At 42.7% G+C, this 27644-nt stretch overlaps 1 protein-coding gene across 3 annotated transcripts in view; it reads right to left on the bottom strand.

Moving 5' to 3' along the window:
* Positions 1–27045, bottom strand: part of MPPED2 (metallophosphoesterase domain containing 2) — a 173807-nt gene extending 146762 nt beyond the window's left edge. Inside the window, exons 1-2 of one of the 3 annotated variants that reach the window (XM_029208467.1) lie at positions 26714–27045; positions 21032–21281 (exon numbers count right to left, since the gene is read on the bottom strand). In XM_029208467.1, coding sequence (XP_029064300.1) covers positions 21032–21159 — 128 coding nt within the window. In that variant the 5' untranslated portion in view covers positions 21160–21281; positions 26714–27045. Of the gene's footprint in view, positions 1–21031; positions 21282–23696; positions 24150–24847; positions 24939–26713 lie in introns of those variants that run through there. The other 2 variants (XM_029208468.1, XM_029208469.1) reach the window with 2 other exon arrangements.
* Between the last annotated feature and the right edge of the window lie 599 nt (positions 27046–27644).

Below are 27644 nucleotides of genomic sequence, written 5' to 3' on the forward strand. Positions count from 1 at the left end.
TGACCAACTGTGAAACCCAGGTCACTCTGGACGGCTTCTTTTAGCCTTGGTTTTCTTATCTGCAAAATGAGAATAACACCACCCACTTCCGAGGGTTACATTAAGAATTAAATAAAATAATGTATTAAGGCAGTTAGCACTTACTGGGTAGACAATACGCACTCCAAAGAAGGTAGCCATTATTTATTATTATTATTATTATAATCTCTGTGGATTTTGTCTTGTTCTGTCTGGTTTGCTCATTTTAACTGGTTTCCTTGGTCTACCGTAGACTGTCTGCCCTGAAGCCCAGAAGATCTAAGATGCCCTGAAGGAGAGGGGAAAAGGGTTCCCTAAAAAGTGTTTAACCAAGCAAAATAAGACAACAAAATGAAGAAAAAGCCATCAAATGGAAGATAATCAAAATAATGAGGGTTAGTTTTATACTCTAGGCTATGAAAAATTTTGATTCAAGGCCGATACAGACCATTAGTGTGCATTACATTGAATTATTTTCCCCCATAATAAATTTATGAGATTATCATTTCAATTTGTTAAACAGTCCCAGACTCAAGCAGTTTGCTTGCCTGGGACATAGCATAAATTCAATAAATACTTGAATTAGTGAACGAATAAAAGCATGACCATGCCAAATAAGCAAGTACATATCAAAACTCTAAGACCATGGTATTCGCCATTCTCTTTATAAGGTTAAGTGAGTTTTAGAATATTTCTGTCTTAACTAGAGGTATCAGTATGAACTTTTTGTTGGAGACAATGTATAATTTTGTATAATCAAAATATAAGAATTCAAATATATTTTTGGAAATTTATATGTATTTTCAGTTATTCGTGACTCTTGATAGCTCAAAGCAGCTATTATGTCAAGACAAATTATTAGCTTTCACAATTGTATAATAAACAGAGCTATAATTCATGTTCATTTGGAAGTGTTCTTCCCTAGTTATTATGAGATTTAACATACATATATAGCCAGCTAGTCTATTACGATTGTTAGTTTCCTTTGAAAAAAATGGCTACTTGTTAAGTAACCAATCAGTAACCATCTCTAATCAGCCATCTTGGTCACCTAAACAGAATGTGCAATTATTTCAGTCTGTAAGCTGATAGACCATATTTTCCATTTGCATAGGATCCTTTGGATCAGCTTTCCAATAGACAGTCTAGTACCTTTGTAGAAAAGTATAAGGCTGCCATAGTACTATGTATATAAGAACTCTTCGGGCAACCAAAGAAGACATTTAGCCTGGTAACTCTAAAGTGCCCTGTGGCCAGAGTGAGAAAGTCAAAAGTAAAAACTCACTGATGAATTTTATTCCTTGGACACCTTAAGGATCTCACCAGGAAGGTATGAATGAATATGTATGAAGATGATATCTGTAACTGGAAAACAGAACTCTTTCCTTATATATCCATGAATTGGCTCCAAAGACAACCGCTAAAGAAATAGTTTCAGAATCATACTGAGCAATGTAGGTATTGCAGGAATAGATGAAAATGACACCAAACAGAATAAACACACACACACACACACACACACACACACACACACGTATGTATGTATGCATTTTTTTACTATTTTATTTATTCTGGGGAATTTATGAAAAAGAAAACTCTGTGTCAGTAGTTTACAGTCATACTTCAAGCCCCGAAGTGTTTTTCAGACTAGATTTTGGAGTCATTCTTTCCCTTTCTTCCAAGGCTGGAGTTAAGCTATTTCCATGTAAGAGCTGTCTTGCTTACAAGTATTTTGTGAACTGCCTCCCCTCCTTTTCCTCTTTCTTTTGTTTCTGTCCTTCTTTCTTCCCTCCCTCCTTCCTTGTTAACTTTCTTCTTCCTTTTTTTTTTTTTCTCTAGCTGGGAACACACCAAAATTTGAACAGAAAGTAACTGAAAGCATAAAAATGCTTTACACGGGCTTCCCTGGTGGCGCAGTGGTTGGGAGTCTGCCTGCCAATGCAGAGGACACGGGTTCATGCCCCGGTCCGGGAAGATCCCACATGCCGCGGAGCGGCTGGGCCCGTGAGCCATGGCCACTGAGCCTGCGCGTCCGGAGCCTGTTCTCCGCAACGGGAGAGGCCACAACAGTGAGAGGCCCGCGTACCGCAAAAAAAAAAAAAAAAGAAAGAAAGAAAAAAAAATGCTTTACAGTCACAATCAATTCCTTTCAAAATAGTTAGCCAACCTAGTCCTCCTCATTTGGACAATTACAGCCAAAAGAAGGATCTAGTTTCAAAGTGCAGCTGCTCATTTGAAGTGGGATAGGCATGGTTAATTTTTTCAATGGGAAAATGGTGATGAATGGAATAGAAAATAAAGATGTCTTTAAAGCTAGACTAAAAAAATTATTTTAACTCAAGAAGGTCATCCGTTTGGAAATATTATCCAGAGAATTATCAAATCACAGAGAGGAGCCTTCGGGAAATCTTAAATGACTACAAATGGAAAGTATGCCTTAGAGACCAGTTTAAATAAAAGTCATAGTAGTCACATATATGCTCAGCCCTGCAACTTCCAACTACAGAGGAATCCTAGGGAGGCCACTGGGATCCCAACACGTACAATTATCTCCTTTGTAAATCACACACTGCTAGTAACAAAGGTCTCTACAATTTTTATTAATACAAGTTTATCAGAGACTATGATATTTAAAATCTCATGACTTTAGAATATTGTTTTGCAGACTAAAACAAATGATCCTTAAAACGACATCCAATACTGATCACATAAGCATGTTCCCTTTGTGAGAATTCATTTAGTCAAATACAGTTAATTTGTACACTTCTATGTCTCATGCTTCAATTAAAAATTCACTAATTAAAAAGAAGTTATACTCAATCCTCTCCTTCCATATGAAACGTTTTTCTAGACACATTTTTTTTTAAGATAATGAGAATACAAAACTGCACTTCTCCTTCAAGGTCTTACTGAAAAAAACCTGTAAGCTATTCTAGAATGTTAGTTTTGCTTTTGGATTTAGTATTCTCAAGTCTTCTCTTTTGATAGGCGAAACAACGCACCCTCTGATATTTACATTTCCTATTCGTCACATTTAATTCTTCCCATTTTTTTTCTACTAATAACTATCCAAATAACTAAAGATCATCATTCGTTATTCAGCACTTTGATTTTGTTGGTATCAGTATAACTGGCATACTTTTTCTTTTTGAAAGCAGTTTTCACATTTACCAAAGGGCATAATCAGCACTTCAGCTGCCCGCTGCCTTGTGGGGTTTTATCAGTCATGTAGTTAACAAACAGCGGTTTTGTGGATAACCACACCATGTTCTAGGTTATCTAAGAACTCATACCCTTCCCTCAAACTTCCACCTGAAAAATTCATGAATTAAGAAAACCTCAATGGAAGGGGGAGGGATCTGTGAAATAGGGCATTCTCATTTGTCACTGAAATTACTGACTTTTGAAGTCAGTGATTACTACTGTTGTGTTAAATTATTTATTTTCAAGGAAATAAGCGGAGGAATCTCAAAATGACTTTTAAGTCAACTGCCTTAAGACTATCCTAAGAGCCAATTAAGATATGTATTTTATACTGGTCATTAAAAAAAAGTGACTAACTGAAGTTTTTGTTTTTGTTTTATGTAAACCATCTTGTGGTTTACATTAACTGCCTGAAAAGCTTTAGATTGCATTATACTTCCAACCAACAGTGACTAGCATTTATTTACTCTTAGGAAGCAGAAGTTTGTGTCAAACTACAGCAAGTGATTACCAATCACTTGCTACACGACATGAGATAGTCTTAAAACTCCATTTACCCCCTACTGAACCAATATCTTAGCTTATTCTAGGGAACATGAAGGAGTATTTCTCCAGCAACTAACCTAAGTGAACATATGAGCCCTAGCTCTGCAGAATGCAATAAATTTGGTCACAAAGGAAAATGAAAGCAAGCATCCTAATACCAACTGAAGACACTTTAGCTGGAGAAAAACAGCCTGCATCCCGTAACATTTTATGACACCAAATGAGATGCAGGCAGTGTAATTTCACTTATGCGATTCACTTACAAGCAATGCAAATGCAATCTTGCTGATTACGTTTAAAACAAAAGACTGAATCTGCTCATTTATAGAGCAGAGCCATAGTCATGCAAAAATCATGCTACCCCCCACCTGGTGTGGAACCAAAAGGAACCAAAAGAAAACAATCTGGCTGAAGACCTTTTCATCTCCACAGAAAGAAAAATGATGTTAACTGTGAACTCCGGGTTGACCCAATATGCTTCATAATGTAGCTTCTCGGTGCCCTCAATAGAAAACAAGGTCAACCGTGTTAGTAATCGTTAGCTGAGGTGTGCAACCCACATGCAAACAATGTCCAATGTTTTATTTGTTTTTTAGATCGCCACCAGCAGTGTTCAGAAAACACTTTCATCTATGTTTAATTTTAAACCTTCATTTATCTGTGGGTATGTGTGCAGATACATACACACACATTCGTATATAAACAATGGAGATGTATAATTTCTACAGGGAGGTATAGTATAGACTTCTACAACTAATATATTCACTAGCTGGACTCCTCACCATGCATATTTTATGAGCTTCTCTGTGCAGTTAAGTGGGGGTCTTGAGTATTCCAGAGCTACTCATTTTAATCACCACCCAAAACTAGAGCTTTTATTAGATAATTTTCCTATTACGAAGTTCAATATTCAGAACTGAATGCAAAAGTCGCTGCTAAATGCCCTCTCTGAACTTCCCAGAAAAGCAACAGAGCTGGAAGAATTCTTCTACTTGTCTGTGCTGCTCCGCTTTTAAAGATCTAACAGGTACTTCTGGCTCACCACCAGCAACGCCCAGCTGCAGGCCACTGCACCAGCATCCGAGGCATTTGGTGAGAGTCTGGCTGATGGCTAGATCTGCAGCACCCTAGGCAGAGAGGACCGTCGCCAAAGCCAACCTGGGCCCAGCTGCAGTTTTAACATAAAGAAGTTTAATAGGATACCTCATACCTACCACAGAGCTTTTTTCCAAGCGCACGTGGCTGGAAATGCTACTTGCAGAGTGACTCGTGGCTATGGGGTTTCTCAATCTTGGTGAAGAAGACACACTTCGATGGTCTCCCAAGTGATGCCAACACCGATTACGGCTCGCGGAAGCAATTTTCTATGCAGTAACACCACTTTTTTTTGGTCAGAGAGATTATTTCCAAATAGCAACCTTTGAGAAATTCTCAAAAATGCAGGTGACTTTGAAGTAACCCTTGATATTCAACCACGGTCAGGTCTCAAAACTGTACTCAAATTGTACTTTGTAAAAGGTACTGTGTTGAAGCATCTAACCTTCTATCTTCACGTCTCCGAAAGACCTAGAAGCATATAGGTTTGCTCATTCCCACACAGCACGAGCAGTGGGCCAGAAACCATTTCACTTGTCTGGAATGTGTGCCACTGTCCAAGTCCACGGCATATGGCTCCACACTTCTCAGTTCCCACATCCCAGCAAAGATGCAAGTGCTGTCCAGTATGCATCGTCACCGAGAAGGAAATGTCAGTGGTTTCTGGACTCTGAGGTACAGAAAAACGCTGCCAGGTTTTAGAGGAACCAAGGGACACATGGGTGGTAAGAAAAGGAGGAGATATTATGAAATGAAAGCAAAGTGTGATCCTCCATGGCAGAAAATAGCTGCTCCTGTTTCATTTAAACAGTTTTCCATAATGGGGTGCCTCCTACAGGGAGCTTTCCTTCTTTCATGTTTGGGAAAAGAATTAGACATGAAGACGCTTTGACTAACCTGGGCTATGTCTACAGTGGAAAATTAGGAAATAAAATTGGAAAGCAATTTAATAGAATGAAGTCAGATTACTCGTAAAAGGCTTATTTCAGATGTGTTCTTAAAGAAATTCTCCCCCGCTTCTCCTACTCACTGCCAACTAAAAACTGGCACTTGCCATCTGCCTCTACAAGGATTAAGTCACTATCCACCACAGCCACTGACCTTCAACGCTCCCTGAAAGGAGTTCGGGATGGAGACCAGGAATGAGGCACCTCTGTGATCTGGGGAAAACTGACAGAACAGGACTTCAGCTAGTTAGATATTTTCAGGAGAAGATTTTTATGAGCGCAAATTCTTGCATCTCCTCATATCTACAAAAGTACTAAAATCATTAACGGAGACATATGCTCCTCGTGCCTAGCAGCCAGCCTCTGCCAGAACTGGTGCTTCACTAAAATCATATATATATAATATATTGACCTTCCCCGCTACCTCTTTGGAGCAGTTCCTCAGAGCTATCTGAGAAGCTGTCTCCCAGGCTATAGTCCTCAGTTGCCCCAAATAAAACTTAACTCACAACTTTCACGTTATGCATTTTTTTTCAGTGGGCCCCGGTTAGGATTTATTGTCTGCCCCTACCTGTAAGTTGCTTAAGCACCTTGTGCTCACTAAGGGTCATAAAGACACACACAATGTACTGTAAGTCAGGCGTCCTGTGTGGCCTTGCTCTGGTCATTTAAGCTCTCTGGGTTGCCAACTGTCCATATGTAAAAGTCTTTACATGTTTCCCTCACAGTGAGCACAGCACACAGGTATGCAAAAATACACTTTGATCCTTCTATTATTAACAGTGCACACACGGTTATTTTATCAAGTGTATATAATTCAGACACATTTGATTGTCTCCTTAAGTAAGCAAAACATCCCTACTAGACAAGGACTGGGTGGTTTGCATTTCTACATTATCCTGACTGCTAGACCCAAGAAGACGTCCATTTATCCACTTCTTCATCAATAACTATTTACTGTACCAGGCACTGTGCTATGTCCATAATCTGACTCCAGATGTGAACAAAATACATAAATCTGAGTAGATTGGTCGTTCATATAAACAATTCAGAGCCTTATCACGCCTCTCCAAACTGACTCCAATTCATCAAAAATGTACGAGCAGGTTATATGTAGCACCCTCCATTAACTGAAACATACCAATAAATTTCCAAAATGTAGGACTCAGCACCAAAAAAATATCTATGTATGGGTGGAGGAATCCCCACATCTATTTTGGAGCTCCAAGCGGTTTGCGGCTCCTCTGTGCAGTCTGGCATCATGCATAATGCAACACCGCAACTGCTAACAGCAGGCGCGCACCAGATAATTTACACTTGTTTTTATGGACACGAGGAACTGATCTTTGAAGCCGTCCCTAATGAGATTCCGCTTGGCCCTAACAGCATCCTGAGAGAGTGTTCCGGTTTTCTACTTGGCATCCGGTGCATATTTATAATGCAGAATACAAGCTCATTTAAATTGCACATGTGGATTTTGGTGTCTTCCCTATGTTAAAGAGAGATTTTCATATACTAAGGAGCACTGACTATTCAATTACTAAACCATACTTTCCCCAAACAATGTCACTGCCAGTCACTACAGGTACTTATCAAAGAGGCAGGTCCACCCATGGGTTTCGACCAGCAGGGCCAAAAGCTCCCCCAACTCCATCCAGCTCAGCCCTCTAGTCCTGAAACTCAGTTAGGTCCTCAGCCAAAAGGGATCTCCAGAAAGCCTAATTATACAACACCTTTCTTAGTAGACACAGTAAGGGGACAGTCAGGGAGAAAACCTAAAGCCCATCACTTAAATTAACAACTTCCTGCCCCAAAGTGCTTGCCATGCAAATCTCTCTTATTCTCTCCCCTCTTTTATGCTCTGCCCCTTGTAAAATTCTTCCTTAAGCTTGGCACTCTTCAGCAGCATTTTTTTGTCATTTACTTTTCAAGAAGTTTATAGCTTAGTCACCAGTAATTAGAAATCCATTGCATGCTTCCTTTAAATTTCATTTGTTTCACCTTTAAAACAGAAGTTTCAGAAGGCTTTCAATCACTGTATAACACCCATGTCGTTATAGTGGTGTTATCTGTAGTAAACCCAAATCACAGGTTTCTGTGAAAATAGTCGTATGATAAGAACTAGAAGAGTTTACTACAAAAAAAAAGTAAAGTTGTTAAAAACATAAGGATACAGAATAAAATTGGTTCGCTTTATGCAAAATGTGTGATTCCCATGATAAGAGATGACCCCTTTTCATGGTCTTCATTTCAGGTAAACTCCACATATTAGGGACAGCTGACAGGCTCCTGGTACTCGGGCTGAAATATATCCTAATTAATTTCACGCTTCTAGCCAATAATAGTTGATGCCAAATAGGATAAATAAGTAAGCGCTTTACAAGGAGTTAAGACAACATACTTTCTAATACCTCAGTTTTTAAGGTAGAGAAAAAGATAGGAAACCCAAATCTTTAGGGTCAAGATGAAAGTGAAACTTTGACATTTTTCCTGTGTTAGAAATGAGAGTCTACTACTGTCAAAGTAAGAGTCAACCGAAGGCAGGATAGATTATAGCATTAGTGTAGGAGTATCAGAAATACTCACTCTGAGCTTCATCCAGCTCCATCCTGAAAAAAACACGGGAGACTCATAAGTTACCCTTTTTAAAGCCAAGTATACCATCAAGTCTAAATACATGCCCTCAAAATGAATGAATGATTCCAAGGGAGCACACACTTCTTGGGAAAGCACATAGTAAGAGAACATGGAATCCCTGAAAACTCAACTGTCATTCATTCATTCAACAAGTATTTGGAGAGTATCTAGAATGTGATAGCACTATGATACGTGCTGTGGATACAGATGGGCAACAAAAAATAAAAAGAGTTGCTGCCGGGCTTCCGTGGTGGCGCAGTGGTTGAGAGTCCGCCTGATGATGCAGGGGACGTGGGTTCGTGCTCCGGTCCGGGAGGATCCCACATGCCGCGGAGCGGCTGGGGCCGTGAGCCATGGCCGCTGAGCCTGCGCGTCCGGAGCCTGTGCTCCGCAACGGAGAGGCCACAACAGTGAGAGGCCCACGTACCGCAAAAAAAAAAAAAAAAAAAAAAAAAAAAAAAGAGATGCTGCCTTCAGAGAGCTTAAAGCCTAGTGGAAGACAGACATTTCACAAGCATTCAGAAAACACATTTATAAAAAGTGCGACCAAGGGAAAGCATTACTTGTAGGTGCTCTGGGTCCATACACACAAAGGGTTCACGTAATCCAGAGAAAGGGGTAGGGGCTCCCCTGAAGCAGTGACGAAGGTGGAGAGAGGAAAGGAAGTGTATTTAGGGAGGAGGACATCATTCCAAGCCTCAAAGTTGACGGCAGGGGAGCAGCCTGTTGCTCTCCCGGCACCTCTCAGTACCTCTCCACTTGGAAAAATAAAAAATTCAGGAGGCATGCCTAGGAAGTTGGATTTACAATGGACTTCTCTTCAATGTCAGCCCTGAATCCAGACGGAATTGAAGACCTTGGGAAAAACTGGTGGACAGATCACCGAACTTGGCACTAAGTGCTGCCAACTGTCTGGCTGGCACCAACATACAGGCTCAATTGGCCATAAAAGCCTCACTGCAGTCTTGCTCCTCTCAAAGGAAATCATTTTGCCATCCACAGTGAGGCTTACCCAGAGGCCAGTCTTAGGGGAAGGCCTTGAATTTTGAGCTTAACTCAATTGCACGGTTTGGGCAAGGGTTTCATGTTTCAGATGTGCAGTCAGGTAATCCAATCCCATCAGAGTTTTAATGGCCTCTAAAGAATCCAAAGTGTTAAATCCTTTCCCCAGCCTCCCCCAGAGCAGTGTGAGGGTGCGTTTTTTCAACCTCCATTCTCCTCCATCCAGTCTCTTGTTCTCATACGCAAACTGTTCCTAAATCTGAGACACTAGGTTAACACTCATTTCTTAATCCTAAAATCTGATTGTAAGCTGTGCTCTAAAATAATGCACACACACCTACCGTACTCCCTTTGAAAAACACTGAGGGAGGAGATAAAAGGATAACGGAAGTGGAATACGTAGAAAGGATGTTTTATTTCAGGGGCAACACCATTCAGGTCAGGATTCCTTCCTTCTAAGCCTGGGAAGAACATTTTCTGGCTCTGCAGAAACCAAAGGCAGCAGACCCAGGCAAATTCCTCAACTCCAGGAAAAGGCACATCTCTGAGAGCTACACTGTCCCAAGCAGCAGGCAGGAGCTGCGATGGGTGTTTATTAAGTGTGTGCCCCTGACTATCAGCAGGTTAGCAGAGACTCAATCCCTCCCTCCCAGTGTGGGGATGCCTTGGGAGACAGCACAACCCTAAAAACGTTAACAGTGAGAGGAAAACAAAAACAAAGCTCCTCAACGAGAAGAAAACAGACACACCAAACTTAATGGCAAAAAAAGTTATGGTGATGATGGTCTTTGTGCCGCCATTAAAACTCTGCCGAAGTTCAAGCATTGATGTTGTGGGTAAACAATATTAGTAACAGTAGCTTCCATGCATTGAGCTTTGGAATACTGTGCTAAGTGCTTTACTCAATACTAAGCATCACCTAATGTAACCTTCACCATTACCTATGGAGGCATATATTGTTATGATCCCCATGGTAAAGATGAGATACTAGCAACAGAGACTATAAGCGAACACATGTAAGGGGTCCCGGGGTGGAGACACAGCCTGGATTCTGGATATACTTTCTTTTGGAACTTTTCAAATGATTTCAGTTTGTATGTCTTTAAATGTGCCTAGATTTCTGCTTAGCAATAACCACTTCACTCCCAAACTCTTCCCTCCAAAATGCATGCACGCATTCTTCCTGTCTCCTGTTCTTCTGTTGACCGCTTTGTTAAGACAGTAAGTCCAGCGGTGGCTCCCTCAGCTCATGATACAGCACCTCACAAAACAGTGCTGTTTGTTCATAAGGTGACGCAACCTTCCCTGCAGAGGGCGGGGGCATGACTAAAATCCACTAATGGCCAGAAAGCTCATTTTAATTCTATACTTGACAAAATAAATGCCTCACAAAGGCAGGTAAGCAGAAGCTACCTTTCACTTTGGACTGCTTTGTCTTAATAACCTTTGAAAGTGAGAAACTGCAGGGAACAGGCTCTCGAGCATACACACACAACACACAATTATGGCACAAAGAGACTGCGATAAAAGCACAACTCCTTATGTAAAGGTAAATTTTTTTTTCCCTCAAAAGGGGGTACCTCTCACAAATATAGATAATTCCTGAATTGCAAAGGTTCTTCTGCTGCGAATCCTGGCTGCATTAGCAGGATCTAACCCATCTGGTCTGAAAAACCAGAGCATTTGATTTCCCTGAAACCCATTCCCAAAAGGGCTGATCTTTTTTTCCCCTCTTCTGTCCACAGAAAATGAAGCTCCACTTACATGTTGGAGGAAATATTTCAAAACATTCCCTTTTTTCTCAAAGTGCAGAATTTATGGTAACAGATAATTAACAACAAATGACAAACAATCTGAGCAGGAAAGGTCCCAGTTTGGTTGCCAAGATGATGGTATCCAATTCCAAGATAAACAGTGGAGCGTGCCGGCTGCCGTTAACGTGGTGGAGGGGTCGAGATGGAGAGATGCAAAACAGGCCAGCCATCCGCCACCAAGGGGCACAACATGGGGCCAACCACCTCCCGCGGGGTTATTATTTCCCTTCTGAATTCTCAAGAGTGTCAGTGGGCAAGGGGGTGGTAGTGGACTCACTCTTCTGTAAGGAAAAGGACACCTACCTATGCCTTTATATTTCACATGGGGGAAAACAGATCCTTCTTTGAACTGCATTATGGAAGAATTCGGAATTAATATCCTTTAGGAGTTAATACCTCCTTCCTAGTCTGTCTATTCTTCCCAAAGACTCCCTCCTCCTCATTCTTCTTTTCTCTAAGTTGGTGGAGTCAAAACAGGTTTCAGTGCATCCAGCTGTGCCCAAAATGTGAAGGTCAGGAACAAAGTGAAAACAAGTTAACCTGTAAAAGTCAGAATCTGAGCACAACGCATGGTAAGTCTCCTAGATACTAACAGATGGCAGACCTTGGGCAATTGAAGTTTCAGATACTTTTACATTTCTCAAAAGCCAATTCATAGTTCACTATTTCTCAAATGGACTTTTTTTTTATATATTGAAACGCAAACCTCAACTTCTGAGTTACCTAAAAAGGCCTACCAAATTGTTCCTTCTCAGGGATCAAAACAGGTCAATGTATCAAAAATTGCTATTCTGATCCTTTCAAATGCTGGATCCATTGGTATGTAGAGTTGGCATGCATACCCCACAAAGCCAAGGTGAAATCTGTCTTATCTTCCTGCTGATGGATGTTTAGGGATGCTGACACGTTCCTGGTGTTAAAGGCAAGCCCAAGGCCACGGACATCATAATTGCAAGAAAGAGTTATGAACTAACAGGATATATCTGCTAGGCCCTCCCTCTCGTCTTTTCTCTCTCCTTCACATATACCACTGTCTTCCCTCTTCTCCATAAAACATGTACCTCCACATTATATCTGCTGCCCACCCAAGCAGGACCGACATGTAAAAGTTGGTACTTTTTTAAAAAATGGAATATATTAAATATAAGGCAAAACCAAGAGCAATGGGTATGATACTTGTGATTTCTTTTTAAAAATGCCTAATGCAGTCTGACAGGCTTCTGTGGTTATCTCTGAAGTCTTAAGGCAAAGCAAAATGAAACAAAAGGGGGAAAAGTTTTCCAGAACTCAGGACCAAAATAGAGCTGGTAGAATGTCTATGTCATAGCAAAAGGCTAACTCAGGAAATTAGAGAAACATGCTGAGGTTGCTTAGCTGGTGGGAGATTTCACTTTTTTTCCTTGATTTCAGTTTTAAGTCTTTGCGCAAAACACATTTTAAACGAAGTGTACAATACGTAAACGGTTTGAAACTTGGTCTGTGGCCCAAATACCTAAAACTAAATACTACAAGTAAGCCACTTTTCTTAGCCAATCAGCAGCAATGCTGAAATAGCCCACCGAAAGACGGGAAAAGATATTTTTCCAATCCCAGAATTGTCAAACCTTTGAGCTGGAAGGTTTCAGAGACTGTCTACCAAAGAAATAAATGGATTTGAGTAGAGTTCATGTTATGGTGTAGTGCCCTGTAATCTTTTAACGAAGCCACTACAGACAAATGAACTTCAAGAAGGGTTTAATTCTCATCTGGAATTTTAAGGCGCAATAATATCAAGTACTGAAAATTTACTTGTTTGCTTTATTGAATGGTACTAGTGTTTCTTTTCCTGTTTTTTTTTTTTTTTTTCTCAACTAGTGTCAAGAGCTTTGCTATGTAATATAAAGCCATACAAAAATTTAAACCGACTAGAGGGGCTTATATTCTTGATTTGTGGTAAAGGAAAAAAAAATGAAAAGCCTGCAACAACGCATTTTCTTATTTGCATATATTTTACCCTTCTAAAGGGACAGAAACTGAAGAAAAAAAATCTTCAAAGCAAAACAGAAGAAAAATATGCAGACCCAAATACTGCAAAGGCCAATAAATTCAACAGAGTTTCCTCTTTGCAGAGTTAGTGTTTCTACACAGACAAAGCCTCTAAGTGTACTCTTTACATTAAAAAAAAAGAGGCAGACTAACACGGCGGTCTGGAAAAGTGTGGTAGTTTTGTCTGTACTAATATTGAAATAATAGCCTAATCATTCCAGGATAGCTACTGAAACATCCAATTTCCTGGATGCTAGGAAAGTCTAAAAGGGGAAGAGACATGGGAAGGAGAGAGCTAAGGAAATACTGAAAAAGAAGAAAAACAAGCTGATGGTGGATAGATCTTCCCAGACTCGGTGAGTTTTTTCTCCTTTTTGGAAATAGTTCAGAACTACCTAGAGTTTGTTACACAAAATGTGGCAGATTTAGTGGCATTGGCTTTGTTTTTATGTCTTAAAATCTACATCTTCATTGGCTCTAAATCTCAGAATTAAAATTAAGCATGTTTCAAATACAGACTCCTTATTATAATACTTCCTGTTTAGCTAGTCTTGTCATTTTGTCTATTTTTATCAAAATGTCTCCCTAAAAGAAATTTTTTAAAAAACTGTACTTAGAGCAGGAGATAAATTTAATCCATAAGGAGAGGTGAGCAGCGAGTTCCTAGTTTCAGGATAGGAACTGGCCACACTTTCCGTATGAACCTTTCTCTCTGCAAATGTAGATAACTGCCTCAGGATTTGAAATCCAGGCATACCACAGTAGAAAGAATCTACTTTATTTGTCAAAATTCTTTACCCTCCCAGAGAGTCAAGTAACCAAAAACAAACAAACAAACAAAACTACCCAGTTATGCAATATACAGCTAAGTTTCTAAGAACAAATCCATATGGACAAAAAAATATATCTAATTTTAGGTTGCCTTTTTAAAGCCAGAATTCAAACAAAGAAATCGACGGAATAGGAAATAAGTCAGTTCTAAAATGAAGTCTAACTGCCACGGACCACAAGACCAGTGCCCTCAGGGAGCATATAGGAAAAAGAGCTTATTTTTAAAAAGAAAAATACCCCGTGTTTATATATGAGCACAAGCCAAAAGGGCCATTCAGCCATCTCCAAGGCGAATTTCAGATTGAAAACATTAACAGAAATTATGGCCATGCTAATGTTCAGGCCAGTGATAAATTTGTAATGAGAAGGAGAAAGCAGCTTACCAAGAGAAAAACGTTTAGAATTTTTTTTTTTTTTTGCACAGTGAATGCAGCCCAGCTCTGCGACAAAGGATGAATTTCTACCTTGTTAGTAATGTGCAATGTTACAGAGCCCCAGACATTCACTCATTCATTGATACTCTTCCTCTGTGTGAGGAAGAGGTCATTGGTCTTCCCCCTCCAAAGCATCCCCATGATATCTCACTATTATAATCTTTCCCTACAGAATATCACTAATGATGAGGGATTTGTGTTCTTAATTTCAAACAGACTAAAGAAAAGAGAAGAAAAGGAGAAACCCTAGACTACCAGAGTAGGAAGGAATGAAGCTAAAGGGCATCGAGTCCAATGGCTGGTGAGGAACTTGAAATTCAAAGAGGCTCAACTTGCTCGGAATCACAAACCTAATTAGTGACCAAGACAGGACCAGAATCCAGGTTCCCTGAAACACTGTCAAGTCATCCACTATAGCAAGCTATCTGTTTACTGATACTATATACTCTGCTGGCTTTCAAAAATGAATTTGAAGGTACTTCTTAAAGAAATTTCCCTCCAGTTATAGGACTAAGAAGTAGCCAGCATCCTTGGCCTCACATCTTTCCACACATGACCAAGCTGAATTATACTGAACCAATGAACAGCCTTTGGTCTATACCTTGATTATAACATAAAACAGAAGAAGGTACCTCCCAAGGAAGCAGTGCTCAAAGAAAGTAGATTTACATTAGAGTGAGCCTTTAATGCAAACCTTGCTAACAAAGCAGAAGGGATTGTAGACAAATCACATTTTTATCATTCTTTAAAAAAAGTTTTTATTATCATAAAAGTATTACATAGTTCTTATAAAAATAATTTAAATTATACAAAAGTATATAAAATAACCCATCACTCCCTCCCCCAGATTTGTTTGCAAATTTATTCCCTACATGATCACCAGTAATGTTGGTATTTATCTTTCTACACATTTTGAGATTTTTTTTTTAACCAAATGGCATCATTCTATAACACTCTTCTGTAACTTTCTTCCTGCATCTAAGGATACCTAATTCAGACCTGAAATAAACATTTACTTCCTACCATGCAAGAATGAAACTTCAGATCAGACAAACAAAATCCTGTAACAATTTGGCATGGAAAGATCACCCAGATACCCTAAAAGCTTCAGATCATTTCGGATTAGCAATACCCAAGCAAACACTGACAGATGCTGTAAAACACAACAAAGCAACAAGAACAAGTTGGTCTTGTCAAGTTTTATGCAAGCAGTTCAAACAAAAAGATGTTAACACTTATTTCATGCTCACCAGCTAATGCACAAGACCATAAATATTATCACAGCATCTATTTATCAAGTGCTATCTTCTGGGCACTATGTCATATACATAATCTCATATATTGTTTACAACCGTCTTAGAGACTCGTCAAACCCATTTTATAGATGAGAAGACTGAAGTTCAATAATTCTGTCCAACATCACCTAGCCAAGCCAGTAACTGGTGGGATCAGCATGTGGATACAGATCTCTGATTTCAGACCACATTCTCAGCTGCTGTGTGAATACTGTCCTCATTCCCCAGCTCAAGCTGTGCCCTTTGTACTCAGTCCTAGTTAATTATGGTTAACTCTTGATGCTTCTGTTGTAACCACAGCCATAGGTAGAGAGCCTAAGACACTGACTGATGGGGGTACAAGGGCCTGAGACGAGCACAAGTGAATGAAGGCCACTGTGATTCTGCAGAGAACAACCAGGCGACACTCAGCTCTTGGGATTCCTTGCCCCCTCGGGACTGTCAATCCCATGGAGTAACTGAAGGCAGGTGAGACACTCCTTGACAGGCAATAAGAAGTCAAGGCACAGACAGAGAAAGACAAATACTATATGTTTTCACTTACATGTGGCATCTAAAAAATAAAACAAACGAACAAATATAACAAAACGGAAACAGACTCACAGACACAGAGAACAGACTGGTGGTTGCTAGATTGGTAAGAGGTGGAGCGGGGGCAAAATAAGTGAGGGTGATTAAGAGGTACGAACTAATAGATATAAAATAGATAAGCTACAAGAATGTAATGTACAACACTGGGAATACAGCCAATATTTTATAATCACTTTATATGGAGTATAACCTATAAAAATACAGAATTACTATTTTGTACACCTGAAACTAATACAATTTTGTAAGTTAACTACACTTCAATAAAAAATTTAGAAACAAAAAATTTTAAAAAAAGAAGTCAGGGCACCTTCCAACCCTGACAGCCAAAACTCCCACCCAGCCAAGTTTGCTAGTAATGAGTCCTGGAGGAAGACAGGACAAACTTACTAGTGATTTTCTTATTTATTCATTTTTTATACTCCAGTGATTTTCAAAACGGACCGAGACAGCTTAGAATAAAAAGGTGCAGAATCAATAAAACAATCATTAATGCGAAGAGCTAACATTTACTGAGTACAGAGTATGTACTAAGCACTCCTCTAAAAACTTTACAAGTTTTTAACCTTCACAGCAACCTTTGGAGATAGGCACTACTTTTATCATCCACACTTTAGAGATGGGGAAAAAAACCCCAGAGAAGTTAATACCTTTGTCCATGGTTGGTCACACAGCTAGTAAGTGGTGCAACCAGGTTTTAAATCCAACAATCTGATTCCACTGGAGACTCCGACCACGACACTACACTGCCTCCTCAAAATAAGTATAAAAGAACAAGAGCTAAGTAAGGTTCCAGGGGTGTTGAGAACTAAAGCCGTAGACAAGGATGTAGCTAAAACTGAAAATAAAATTTGATTTGAGCTTCCTAGCAACCAAACCTTAAAGAAAAAGTTGAGGAATTAACCTCAGTAGGGTAGCCAACCATCCTGGTTTGCAGGGAACTGAGGGGTCTCCCGGAATGTGGGACTTTCGATGCAAAAACGGAGATGGTTGGGTACCCTACTAGAGATGTCTTACAGCATTTTATTAGGCCTCAGATAATCTAAAACATACCAAATCTTGATGGTGTTTTCAGACCTACACTGGCTCCTTGAGCACCTCCTCCCACTATCATTAAAAATACTAAATAATTTTCATCATTAAAAATACTAAATAACATTCTGCTGGGGAAGATGACAGGGTTGTAGAAAAATGAAGCCCTGTCAATTGTTGGTTTTCAACTATCACATCTATCAGTATGTTCAAGAGTCTGGATAAGAGGGGCTCATGAATTCTGGGTTCAAGTCTGCCCTGTCAACTCCAACTGCGCTTTAATTTTCTTTTCCAAGGTCATATCGGATTGCTTTCTTTTAAAAAAAATCCTCCCTACGTCACAGGCAGAGATGTATAGGCTACTGACTCTTAGAAAGCTTGGTAGCAACCTGGTCAGAACTCACAGGTGAAGCCAAACCAAGACCATGGAGTAAACCCTTAAAGCCAGTGGGAACAACAACTCTGAATCAGTGATGAGCTTCTAAAGATGGGAACCGGGTCTTACGCATCTGTGTTCCCTCCACAGCAACACCTTGCAAATAAATGTCTTAATTGCAATCTTAATCTTAGTATGTCAGAGCTAAAAAGATCCATATCTATCATTTGTTACAAATGTTTACATTTACTGAGGCCGGGAGAAAAGAGGTAAATTGCCCAAGATGGGTCACAAAGCTGAGGTGAGACAAACTGAATTAAATGGGAAGTGAGCTATTCCTTAACTAAGGTAAGAAAACCTCAACTAGGTTTCATGAAAGAAAATAACAGATCATTTAAGGACCCAGCATTGTATCTCCAATCCAGGTGATCTGTCATGGGTCTTCATAGACCTCAGCTGTTAAGTGCCAAAGGAAAGCAAATATTTTAAGAAACCCATGCAAAATAAATGAGCAACTATTCAAGTGGAAAAGACAATATCTTTGTGGAGAGGAGTAAAGCTCTACCATAGCATGTTAAAAATTTTAGAAAAACTTAAGACATTTTAGACTAAACATTTTATAGGCATTTTCCAGCCAATTTAAGTTTCTATTTAGACTCAAGGCAATCTTTTAAAATATAACATGATCCCATTTAACTAAGATAGCTAGCTGAATGCCCAGCATGGGCCAGTCACTGTGCCAGGGCACCAAGCACGGAAAAGAAAGGCCAAGGAAAAGGTCGGCCAGCATCTTGATAACATGCACACACGTTCATACAAACACTCAAAATATTAAGACAGGACAGAAGGATCCCAATGAAAATTTCCAAATCTCAATCACAATTTCTCATCTCAATTCACAATCAAATCAATGGATCAAGCAAGCAAGCAATCAATTAGTATTTCTAAGCACCTGTTACCTGCTCAATCCCTGCCTTTAAGAAATGAATGATATAGTTGAGAGAGAGGGCGGGTGGGAGACAGGTCTGGTTTGAAGTAAATACCAAATGACGAGGGACATCGTGTTGGTAGGGGGGTAGGTAGGCACAGTCATTTTGGATTGGGTGAGATAGAAGAGGTTTCCTAGACATAGAGGGGCCTGAACTGGCTCTCAGCAGAGTGTAAGAGTGTCTCAGCTGTGAGAAACAGTAAAAGCATTGAGATGGAAAGGGCTCACGGGGTGCTCAGGTGGTAGAGTCAACATGCGTGGCTGGAACAAAGAGTTCAGGTGGGAAGCCCTTAGTGGGTGATGAAGGTGAAAAGGCCAGATGGAGTTGACCGTGGAAGAATCCTCTACTTCTAGGAAGGAAGTCTGGTAAAAGGGCTACACAGCTGTCTAGGCTGCCCCTGCAAACTCCATTTTTCAAGCCTTGTTTTCATAAAAGGTATAATTTGATCCTTCGAACTTTTCATGGCTAGATCTAAGCACATCAGTCCTAAAGTTACATGATTTTTAAAATATCTCTGAGCATTCACAGTTCACCAGTGGAATCTTAGGGCTACAAACAAGCGAAGAATAAGCTAAGATTCCCTATCAGTCATTTTCCAAGGAATCTGGGGCAAAATATACTTTCTTTTGCCTGGGAGGAAACAGAATCCACAAAGTGCTTTGTGATTCTCTAATACAAAACGTCACACCAGCAAAGCAGAGCTAAAGGAATCCTAAGCCCAGCTTGCACACATTCTATAACATATTTGAAGAAAAAGAAATTATCAGAAGCAGAAGAATAAAAGGAATATTTGAAATGAACACAGTTATTGTTCAGAAAAGCCATTTTAACAAAGAAAAATCTTATTCCCCTTAAACCCTCTCCTTAAAACCATGTTAGGAATCCTTCATTATCATGAATATATTCTGATTTAAAGAAAGTAGAAGAATCTTAGAAATAGTTTAGCATTAACCATTTGCAAGGATTTTTCTTTTTCTTCTCCTTTTTTTTTTTTGCAGAATTCCCATCATAGATAATTGAGTAGCTCTATTTGCATACTTGGCGAAGTAACATCCCAGTATTTACTATACTACCCAGGCAGTCAAGAGAAGGATCTTTTTGTTTGGTTAGTGTTTCTAAATTGGGGGGGGGGGGTTGGGAGTGTGTGTGTGCGCATGTGTGTGCATGTTGGGTTGGGGGGAGACCTACTGTTTTTTTTTAAATGCTCAAATAAAACAATTACTTAAAAAAGAGCTTGTGACTTGGACGTGCCCCGAGTTCAATTTTGCCAGCAATGGCAAAAACATTCAACAGAGCCCTAACCTCTTTTCTCTCTTGACTATATAATGGTTTGCAAAGGGGTTTAGTCCTACTGTGAAAGACTCATGTTAGACATTGGAAGAGTCTAATAGAGAATGAGCACCAGGCCTTGAATAAACAAGGGAGATGGTGACCTTTTGCCCGTTCTGCTGAAAGCCCAGCACATCCTGCAGCAGAGGAACGGAAAGAAAGCTGGTGTGCATCCAGGTGCTGCAAAATCTTTGCCTCTGGATTTCTCCCACACTTTGCTCCTGAAACAGTTTAAACTGAGACATGACTTAAATAGTATTAGGGAGTGAGGGGAAAGTACAATTCCTGGAACCAACTGTTCCACTGTCCCTTAATCCTTTGTTCCCCATATTGTTTGAGTCCTGCAGCATGCAGCACACGTTCTACGAGCAACAGGCAAGACGATGGATTTAGCAGTGGCTGGACAATTAGTCCCAATTAGGCCTGTTTCCCAGCTGAATGTAAAGGGGTGGGGGCGGTGAGGTGTGTGTTGGGGGGGAAACTACAGAAATTTTAAAGATATTTCATCATGGAGGCAAGCAGTATAACATAAAGCAAACTGAATTAGGGGTCAGGAGACTCTGCCAAAATTCACTGTGTGACATTAGGCAAATACCTTAACCTCTCTGTTGTTATACACAAAATGAGGGCAACCCTCAGAGGCTCTGAAGATCTCATGCCAAATTGTAGTTGAAAGTACATACTCTGGAAAAGTTCAGCGTTACACCGACGTGGAGGATTCCTCTGAGTTGTACTTGGAACCATAGATACCCATCTGTTTGGGGAATCATACACCTTTTATTCTCCTGGGCAGAAGTCATTAGTGAATTTCTTATTTTATTTCTAGTTTCCTGATGGCTAATTTTTTTAAGTTCATGAGTGATACTTACATATGTACATGTGGCGGCTGGAATCTGCTCTGGTTGATGTTGTAGTGCGTGAATGCCTGGGTGGGGTTGGAGCTGTACTCATCCACCGTTATGGTAACCTTGCCTTGAGAAGGAATCCCATGTGCCATCCTTCCTCCCTATAGGCATGAGCAATTCACAACTTTCCGGAGCAAAGGATGGAAGCAGGCATGGTGCGTTTCAGCCCAATCTCTGAACCCAAGGGTCTACTCATCAATACTGCTGTGTGTTTCTGAAAAAAACAAATGAAAAAAATGAGAACAAAGAAAAAGAGGATGTTCTAAGCGATGTCAGATGGGACACCTAGACATGAAATTGGTTCAGGAAAAATCTTAATCTGTGTGGTTGCCTCATGGATAAAACCTTTCCCAATTCTCCACCCAGCCTGTACTTCAGAATGGACATGACACTCCAAATGATAAGGCTGGCTGCTAGCAAATCATTTCAATGGTGTTCAAACTAAGATTTCCTCTTTAATTATAATTATGGCGCTTAACGTGAATTACGGAAGGGGCACATCCACAGTTGCCATGGTGTCTAACTATAAATGGTTTGTGCTCGAAGTGGCGAATCTTCCAAACCTTCCCTGCTAATTGGAATGTTTGGTCTGTACAAAGTTGGTGTCACAGAATAATTTGAAATCCCGGTGCTTAGCACAGCCATAAAACACAATGCCAAATGTAAATTTAAAATGCTGTGCTCATAACAGATACCTGTTTGTAACTGTAATACACGCATAATACATACACACATCACATATAATTTTTTCTTTCACAGTGGCTCCCAACACACATAGGTACTCAAATCTTGGTATATATATGGATTCCACTCTGGCCAAGAACTTTATGGAAGGCAAATCCTTCTTGCTAAATGTAATATAATTTCTTTAAACCCTCCAGTTACTCAGAGGAAAGTCAAATACATCCAGGCTTGGACCACCATTTTGGATGCACTCATTACCGCCCCTCTTGGAGCCCAGAAGGAGAGGTAAAGGAGGGCGGCCATTGAATCTACCGCTTCACTCCTGCTTGGTGCTGCATATTTCTCAGCAGCTGGTTTCATACTTTAAAATACGTTTCTGTTCTTTTTGATTCTTTGTATAAATGTCAATATATTATTTGCTGCACTGGGTTCGGAAATGAGGATGCTTATTTTTATACCAAGTGTGCAAAGACTGAGCAGAGCACACCCCTGCTTGGTTGCTGCTGCAATTGATCAGTGAAATTTTAAAGAAGCGGGCAGCACGCTCCCTGGATAACCCTTAGGTAACCCGCCTTCTTACTTTAAGTGCTCCACATTAGAATACTTTCACCATGTGCACCATTAAGCTCTGGGAATCTTAGCTGCTATCTCAAATAAAAATATTTAGAATAATAGGATTAGATTTAAATTTGGCATGAAACACCTTAAATACCAAGCAAAAGGCAGATGGCCTGCCATAGGCCATTTATTTTATTATTTTACAACCCGGGGCTTGTGTAGTCCTCCATATGCTAGCTGGGCTAAGAAATTCCGCAGCATTCTACTCAAATCATTGCCTTCTTCGTATGAGCAAAGCAAGCTAAATAACACCCACCTTGCCTGCATTCCTAATGCACAACAGCACCGCCAAGAAATGAATCCCTCATGCTCTGGCATTTTAAACAAAGTGTCACTTAGGGTTCTCTTTCTTCTTCCTGACTTCATGGGAGGTATGAGTCCTCTAAGCACTAGCTGACAGACAACCAGGCCAGTAGGATTAACAAATTAAAATCTTTCCCCACTCCTCTGATGTAAGATATCTATAAGAACTGCTTACAAATCATAATGTAGCAGTTTTCATACCAAGTTTGCAGCTGTTTCCTTAATTTCCGCCACAATTATATTTTACTGTTATTTTGCATAACAGTAAAACACAACACCTGCTTCAAATTGCAGTCCTGTTCTAAGTACTGTAATTCTCTTTTGAGACACAAAGTACAGAGAGACACGACTGAAGCGCAAAACTGCATAATTGCACCACGCTGAAAAGTAAAAACAAATGAAAACATCTTCCTGTTATAGAAATGACTGTCATTAAAAAGAATGTTAGCCATCAAAGCACAGAGGGGAAAAAATACACATTTTCAGACTGCAAGAACTTAGTGTTTGCATAAATTAGAGAGTGGTGTAAAAATTACATGGCAAGTCTTATGTTCCTGCCATCAATGTCTATTGTGTGAAATACAGAACATCAAGAAGCAAGAGAAGCAAAATTCATGTCTAGACCATTGTGACCTCTCAGTAACAATCTCTGCACCGGGTGCCAGAAACAGTTTAAATGTTTCTGGAGTAAACTCGCTAATTAAACTAAGCAAAATGGTCTACAAATGAAAGATACATTCCTGTTATGTAAATATCTAGGCAATGACTTACAGTAGTTAGCATCAGACCCTCCCGTTTGAAGCCCAGAAAAGATGGAACTTAGAAGGCGATCAGTTTGCACTCCTATATGGTCCACTGTACCCTAAAGTCAACATGGGGTTTTGCCTTTTCTATCAAGTGAGATCTGTGCCTCTTCAGCAAGCACAGGCCCCTGTTACTCGGAAAGGCTAAATGGGTGGCTGGCACCTCATTTGAATTCATCTTTACCATGTTCTCTTTCAAATGTTTTATCGAAACAGTGCACCTGCAGTGTCTATCTTCTTTAATCTGGAGTCCTTTGAAGAAAATGTCAGACTGAGGCAGAGAGCTTCAAAACTTTCACAGGAACCTTTACAGACAAATCAAGAAAAAGCTTATTTTTTAAAAATGCTATGTTCACCCCCACTCACATCACAAGATGATCACATCCCAAGAACAGGAAACACCAATACATGGGAAAGGCCTTTTTTTTTTTTTTTTTTGGTAAACTCCCTCCTCTAACCTGAGAAATCTGGAAAAAGCTTGAAACAAGACAGAATGATACACCACCTAAAACTACCAAGAACCTGCATCACCTTGCTTCACATATTTAGTCAGTAAAACCTTCCAAATAATCAGATTTTGGAGCATCTCATCCTCATCACACTTACATTACTTTATGTATAATATTTACAGAGACCAGTATTCTTTTTTAAAATTTCCATTTTTATACTTCAATACATTTGCTCTATAAAACAAAGGAACCCAGTAGTAAATGCCAGGAATCCTAAAGAAAAATGTGACACTGCCAAACATTCATGCTGGTGCTACTTTGATTTTCTCTTTAAAAAAAAAATCATGTGAGCACATTTTGCATTTCCTAGACAGCAATCACTTATCCTGTGCCTTAAGCTGTGCAACTTGGAATGTTCTTTTTCAGGAATCTAGTGGGAAACGCTTTTAAAGTCTGCTGGCAATGAAGGGATTAAAAGCTGAGGAATTAAATAACTGTCTCCACCTCCTAGACACCAGAAGTCCAATTTACCAAGAGTTTTCAAAGCAACAACTCATGACCTCTCTGCCCGAGCACCGCACGGCACAGCCTATGAGAAAGGAGCCCGTGATTTCCTCGTTTAAACAAGGATGCTCACTTTATTCACTACCCCTAAGAAGACCGCCCGACAGCCTGGCCAGACTTTGGGACTCGCCTGCTCCGACTCCGCCAAATTTCGCTTTCTCCTCCCTCTGCAGCACAGATCGAGTGCTTTCTCAACTCACGCCCTTACTCTTTCATGCCCATCTCCAGTTACTCATCCCTGTATTCCGGAGCGATGCCCAGAAGCCTTCCGGGCGGCTTCTCCAGCAAGGTGTTTAGACGGATGCACAAAGTTCCACGTGCCTCTGTCCACAGAGCGCCCTCCCTCCCGACGCACTTACACCTGAACTTGTCTCCAGCACTGCGGACACCCGGCTGGCACATTCTTTCGGAAAGAAAGGACAGGACTTTTCTCCCGCGCCTCTGGCAACGCGTAGAGTCTATATATGGTGGGGCGGGGGGCGCGGAATTCTCTACTTTGGATTGGTGTGTTTGTTTTAAATCTAGGGTGGGCAGTTGGGGGGTGGTCAGCAACTACACACACACACACACACACACACACACTCGCGCGCGCCCTGCCCTCCCGGCTCACGGCCGGCTTGTCTGGACTACAGCTCCCCCTTCCTTCCTGGAGCACCAGCTCGCCTTACTCGCTCAGTCCCCCGTTGCCACCGCCGTCGCCTCCGCTGAGGCCGCCGCTTCTGGCACTGTTGGCGCTGGCGCTCGCGGCCCCAGGCTCCGTTGGGCGCCTGTCTTTCTTTCTCTACCTTTCCCCCAGCCCCGAACTGATTGATGACCACCGGCGGCCAATGGCTCTGACACCGCACCATCCTCGCTCGAGCATCACAGCCCCACGCCCCCGACGTCAGCCTCCAGGGTGCGTTGGCATCCCCGAACCCTCAGAGCGGAGCCCGCGCCCGGAGCCGCCACCGCCTCCCTGCTCTCTGCCCCGGAGCTGCGGGGCTGCTTCCCTGGAGCGGCAGAGAAAGAAAGGGAGGGAGCCAGCGAGCGTTGGAAGGGGGTGTGGAAGCCACGGATTTCCCCCCCCCCTTTGGAAATCTTTTCTTGCACTTAAAGTTTTGTTTGTTTTTTCCATGACCTGTTTGTGTTTGTTTGCAGCATCTCAAGTCAATTACACATTTTTCATGACCCGCATTTGCACTTAATTTGGGGTGTGTTGGGGGGGGAATGTGGTAATAAATCTACCCCACTGGAGCATCCTTAATTTCCTTCCTTGCTGGTAGATTCTAATCCCCTCCCCAACCTCCAGGAAAATGCCCCCTCTACCTCCTAGGCCGCAAACCTTGGAATTCAAAGGCTTTACAAAGATAACCCTGTTACATGTAAATAGCATAGAAACTCCTGCCTCTCAAGGGAAGAAATCGGGCGGCAACGGTTACTTTTTCTCGCTGCTCGTCCCCCGCAGCCCAGCCCGGGTCGCCTGCTCGATCAGCAGGCTGCGATCGTGGAGACCGGAGGCGGCGGGGGAGAGCGAGGTTGGGGCGCCGGGAGAGAGTGAGAAACAGCCCCGCGCGAGAGCGGCGCGCACGCGGGCGGCCCGGGGGCGGCCGCGGAGCGCAGCCCGAGCACAAAGCTGCGCGGCGCCTTCCTGGCCACCGCACCTCGCTCGGGCCGCCGCGGGCGCCCGGGGCTCGGGCCAACACAATGCACCCGGGCCTAGGCCGGGGCGGCTCGAACACATAACCCCGGGACTTTCTAGTAAACAGCTCGCCGAGCCCTCGTCCCCACCCCCATCCCCGCTGCCGGGCTTTCGCCGCCGCCCCTCGCCGACACCCCCTCCTTCCCTCCTAAGAAATCCCGGCGGAGGAGGGAGCCGCGAGGTGAGGACCCCGGGAGGTCGAGGGCCGAGGACTGGGGTGGGGGGGGAGAAGGGCAGAAGGTCAAGATGGGGAGTGGGAGGGAGACAGCTCCTAAAAAAGAATTCGCTTTCGCTCGGGGGTTGAAAATAAGCCCTCCTCGGGTTCCGAATTGCCCAGGAAGCGCCGGCTTGTGAGAATGTCAGGGGCACCGGGGCAGCCGCGGTCCGCAGCCTCCAAGCCCCTCGCACGCGCCGCTGACAAGGCACCTCGCACCCGGGCTCCGCTTTGTGTGTGCATTTTTTTCCCTTCCTCTCGCGCGCGGCACCGGGCGCCCGGCCGCCTCCTCCCCCTCCCCCGCCCTCCGCCTCCCTTCCCGGGGCGGATTACCTTTCCCGGGCTGCGCTCCGGGTCCCGGGGATGCCTTCAGCGCCCGGCGAGCAGGCGATCCATCGCGAAGCAGCAGGAGCCGGCGGGAGGCGCGCGGGGGCGGCGAGGGGCGCGGGCGGGCCAGAACCTTCGACCCCAGAGGTCCCGCCGCGGGCTGGGGCTGGGGGCCGGGGGGCGCGGCACGAGAGGGAGGCGCGGGGGAGAAAGGACAGGAGCAGCCTCGATCTGGGGAGAGAGCGAGCGAGGGGGCGAAGAGAGGGAGCGAGGGCGCGGCGAGCCGGAGGGAGCGAGAGCGGTGCAGTGACAGGGACTGCCACTGGGGTCAAAGGAGCACAGCTCCAGGAAGCAGGGCGGCCGAGGCGCCGCTCTGTGCGCGCTCCCCGGCGGGACCCCGCGCCCCCGCGCGCCCCTCCTGCTGCCCCTGCCCACTCGAACCCCCACTGGCGCCCTGAGGCCCCGGGGTTGCAAGAGGAGGAGGGAGCTGAGGGCGAGGCCGGCAGCCTGCTGGTGCTCCCGGGTCAAGCAGGCGGCAGGAAGCTGAGCTGCAAGTTCATCATCAGGAGTGCGATCAGCGTAAAAATGATAGGGGACCGGGGAGGGGGGGCTACGGAGCCCCAGGAAAATAAAGGGAGTTTTCCCTCCAAATGGGCGTCTTCTGCAAAGGGAACACCCAGGCCCCAGGCCCCCCCACCCACCGACCTGCCAGGCTCTGTCTGCAGTCCTGGCACAGCTCCAGGGCGCAGAGCTTGCCTCGGGGGCAAGGGGAGCGGCTCGGGCCCTGCGCTGAAACCAGGGAAGGCGACCCTGGGTCCCCCTCCCCGTCTGCTGAGCTTAGACTTTCCTGGGGGAGAGCTATGCTCCCTTTTCTCAAGCCTTTCAACTCGCCAGACACACACACACACACACACACACACACACACACACACACACA

The sequence above is a fragment of the Monodon monoceros genome, unplaced genomic scaffold (assembly GCF_005190385.1).
Source record: "Monodon monoceros isolate NGI ecotype Baffin Bay Population unplaced genomic scaffold, NGI_Narwhal_1 Super_Scaffold_7, whole genome shotgun sequence".
NCBI lineage: Eukaryota > Metazoa > Chordata > Mammalia > Artiodactyla > Monodontidae > Monodon > Monodon monoceros.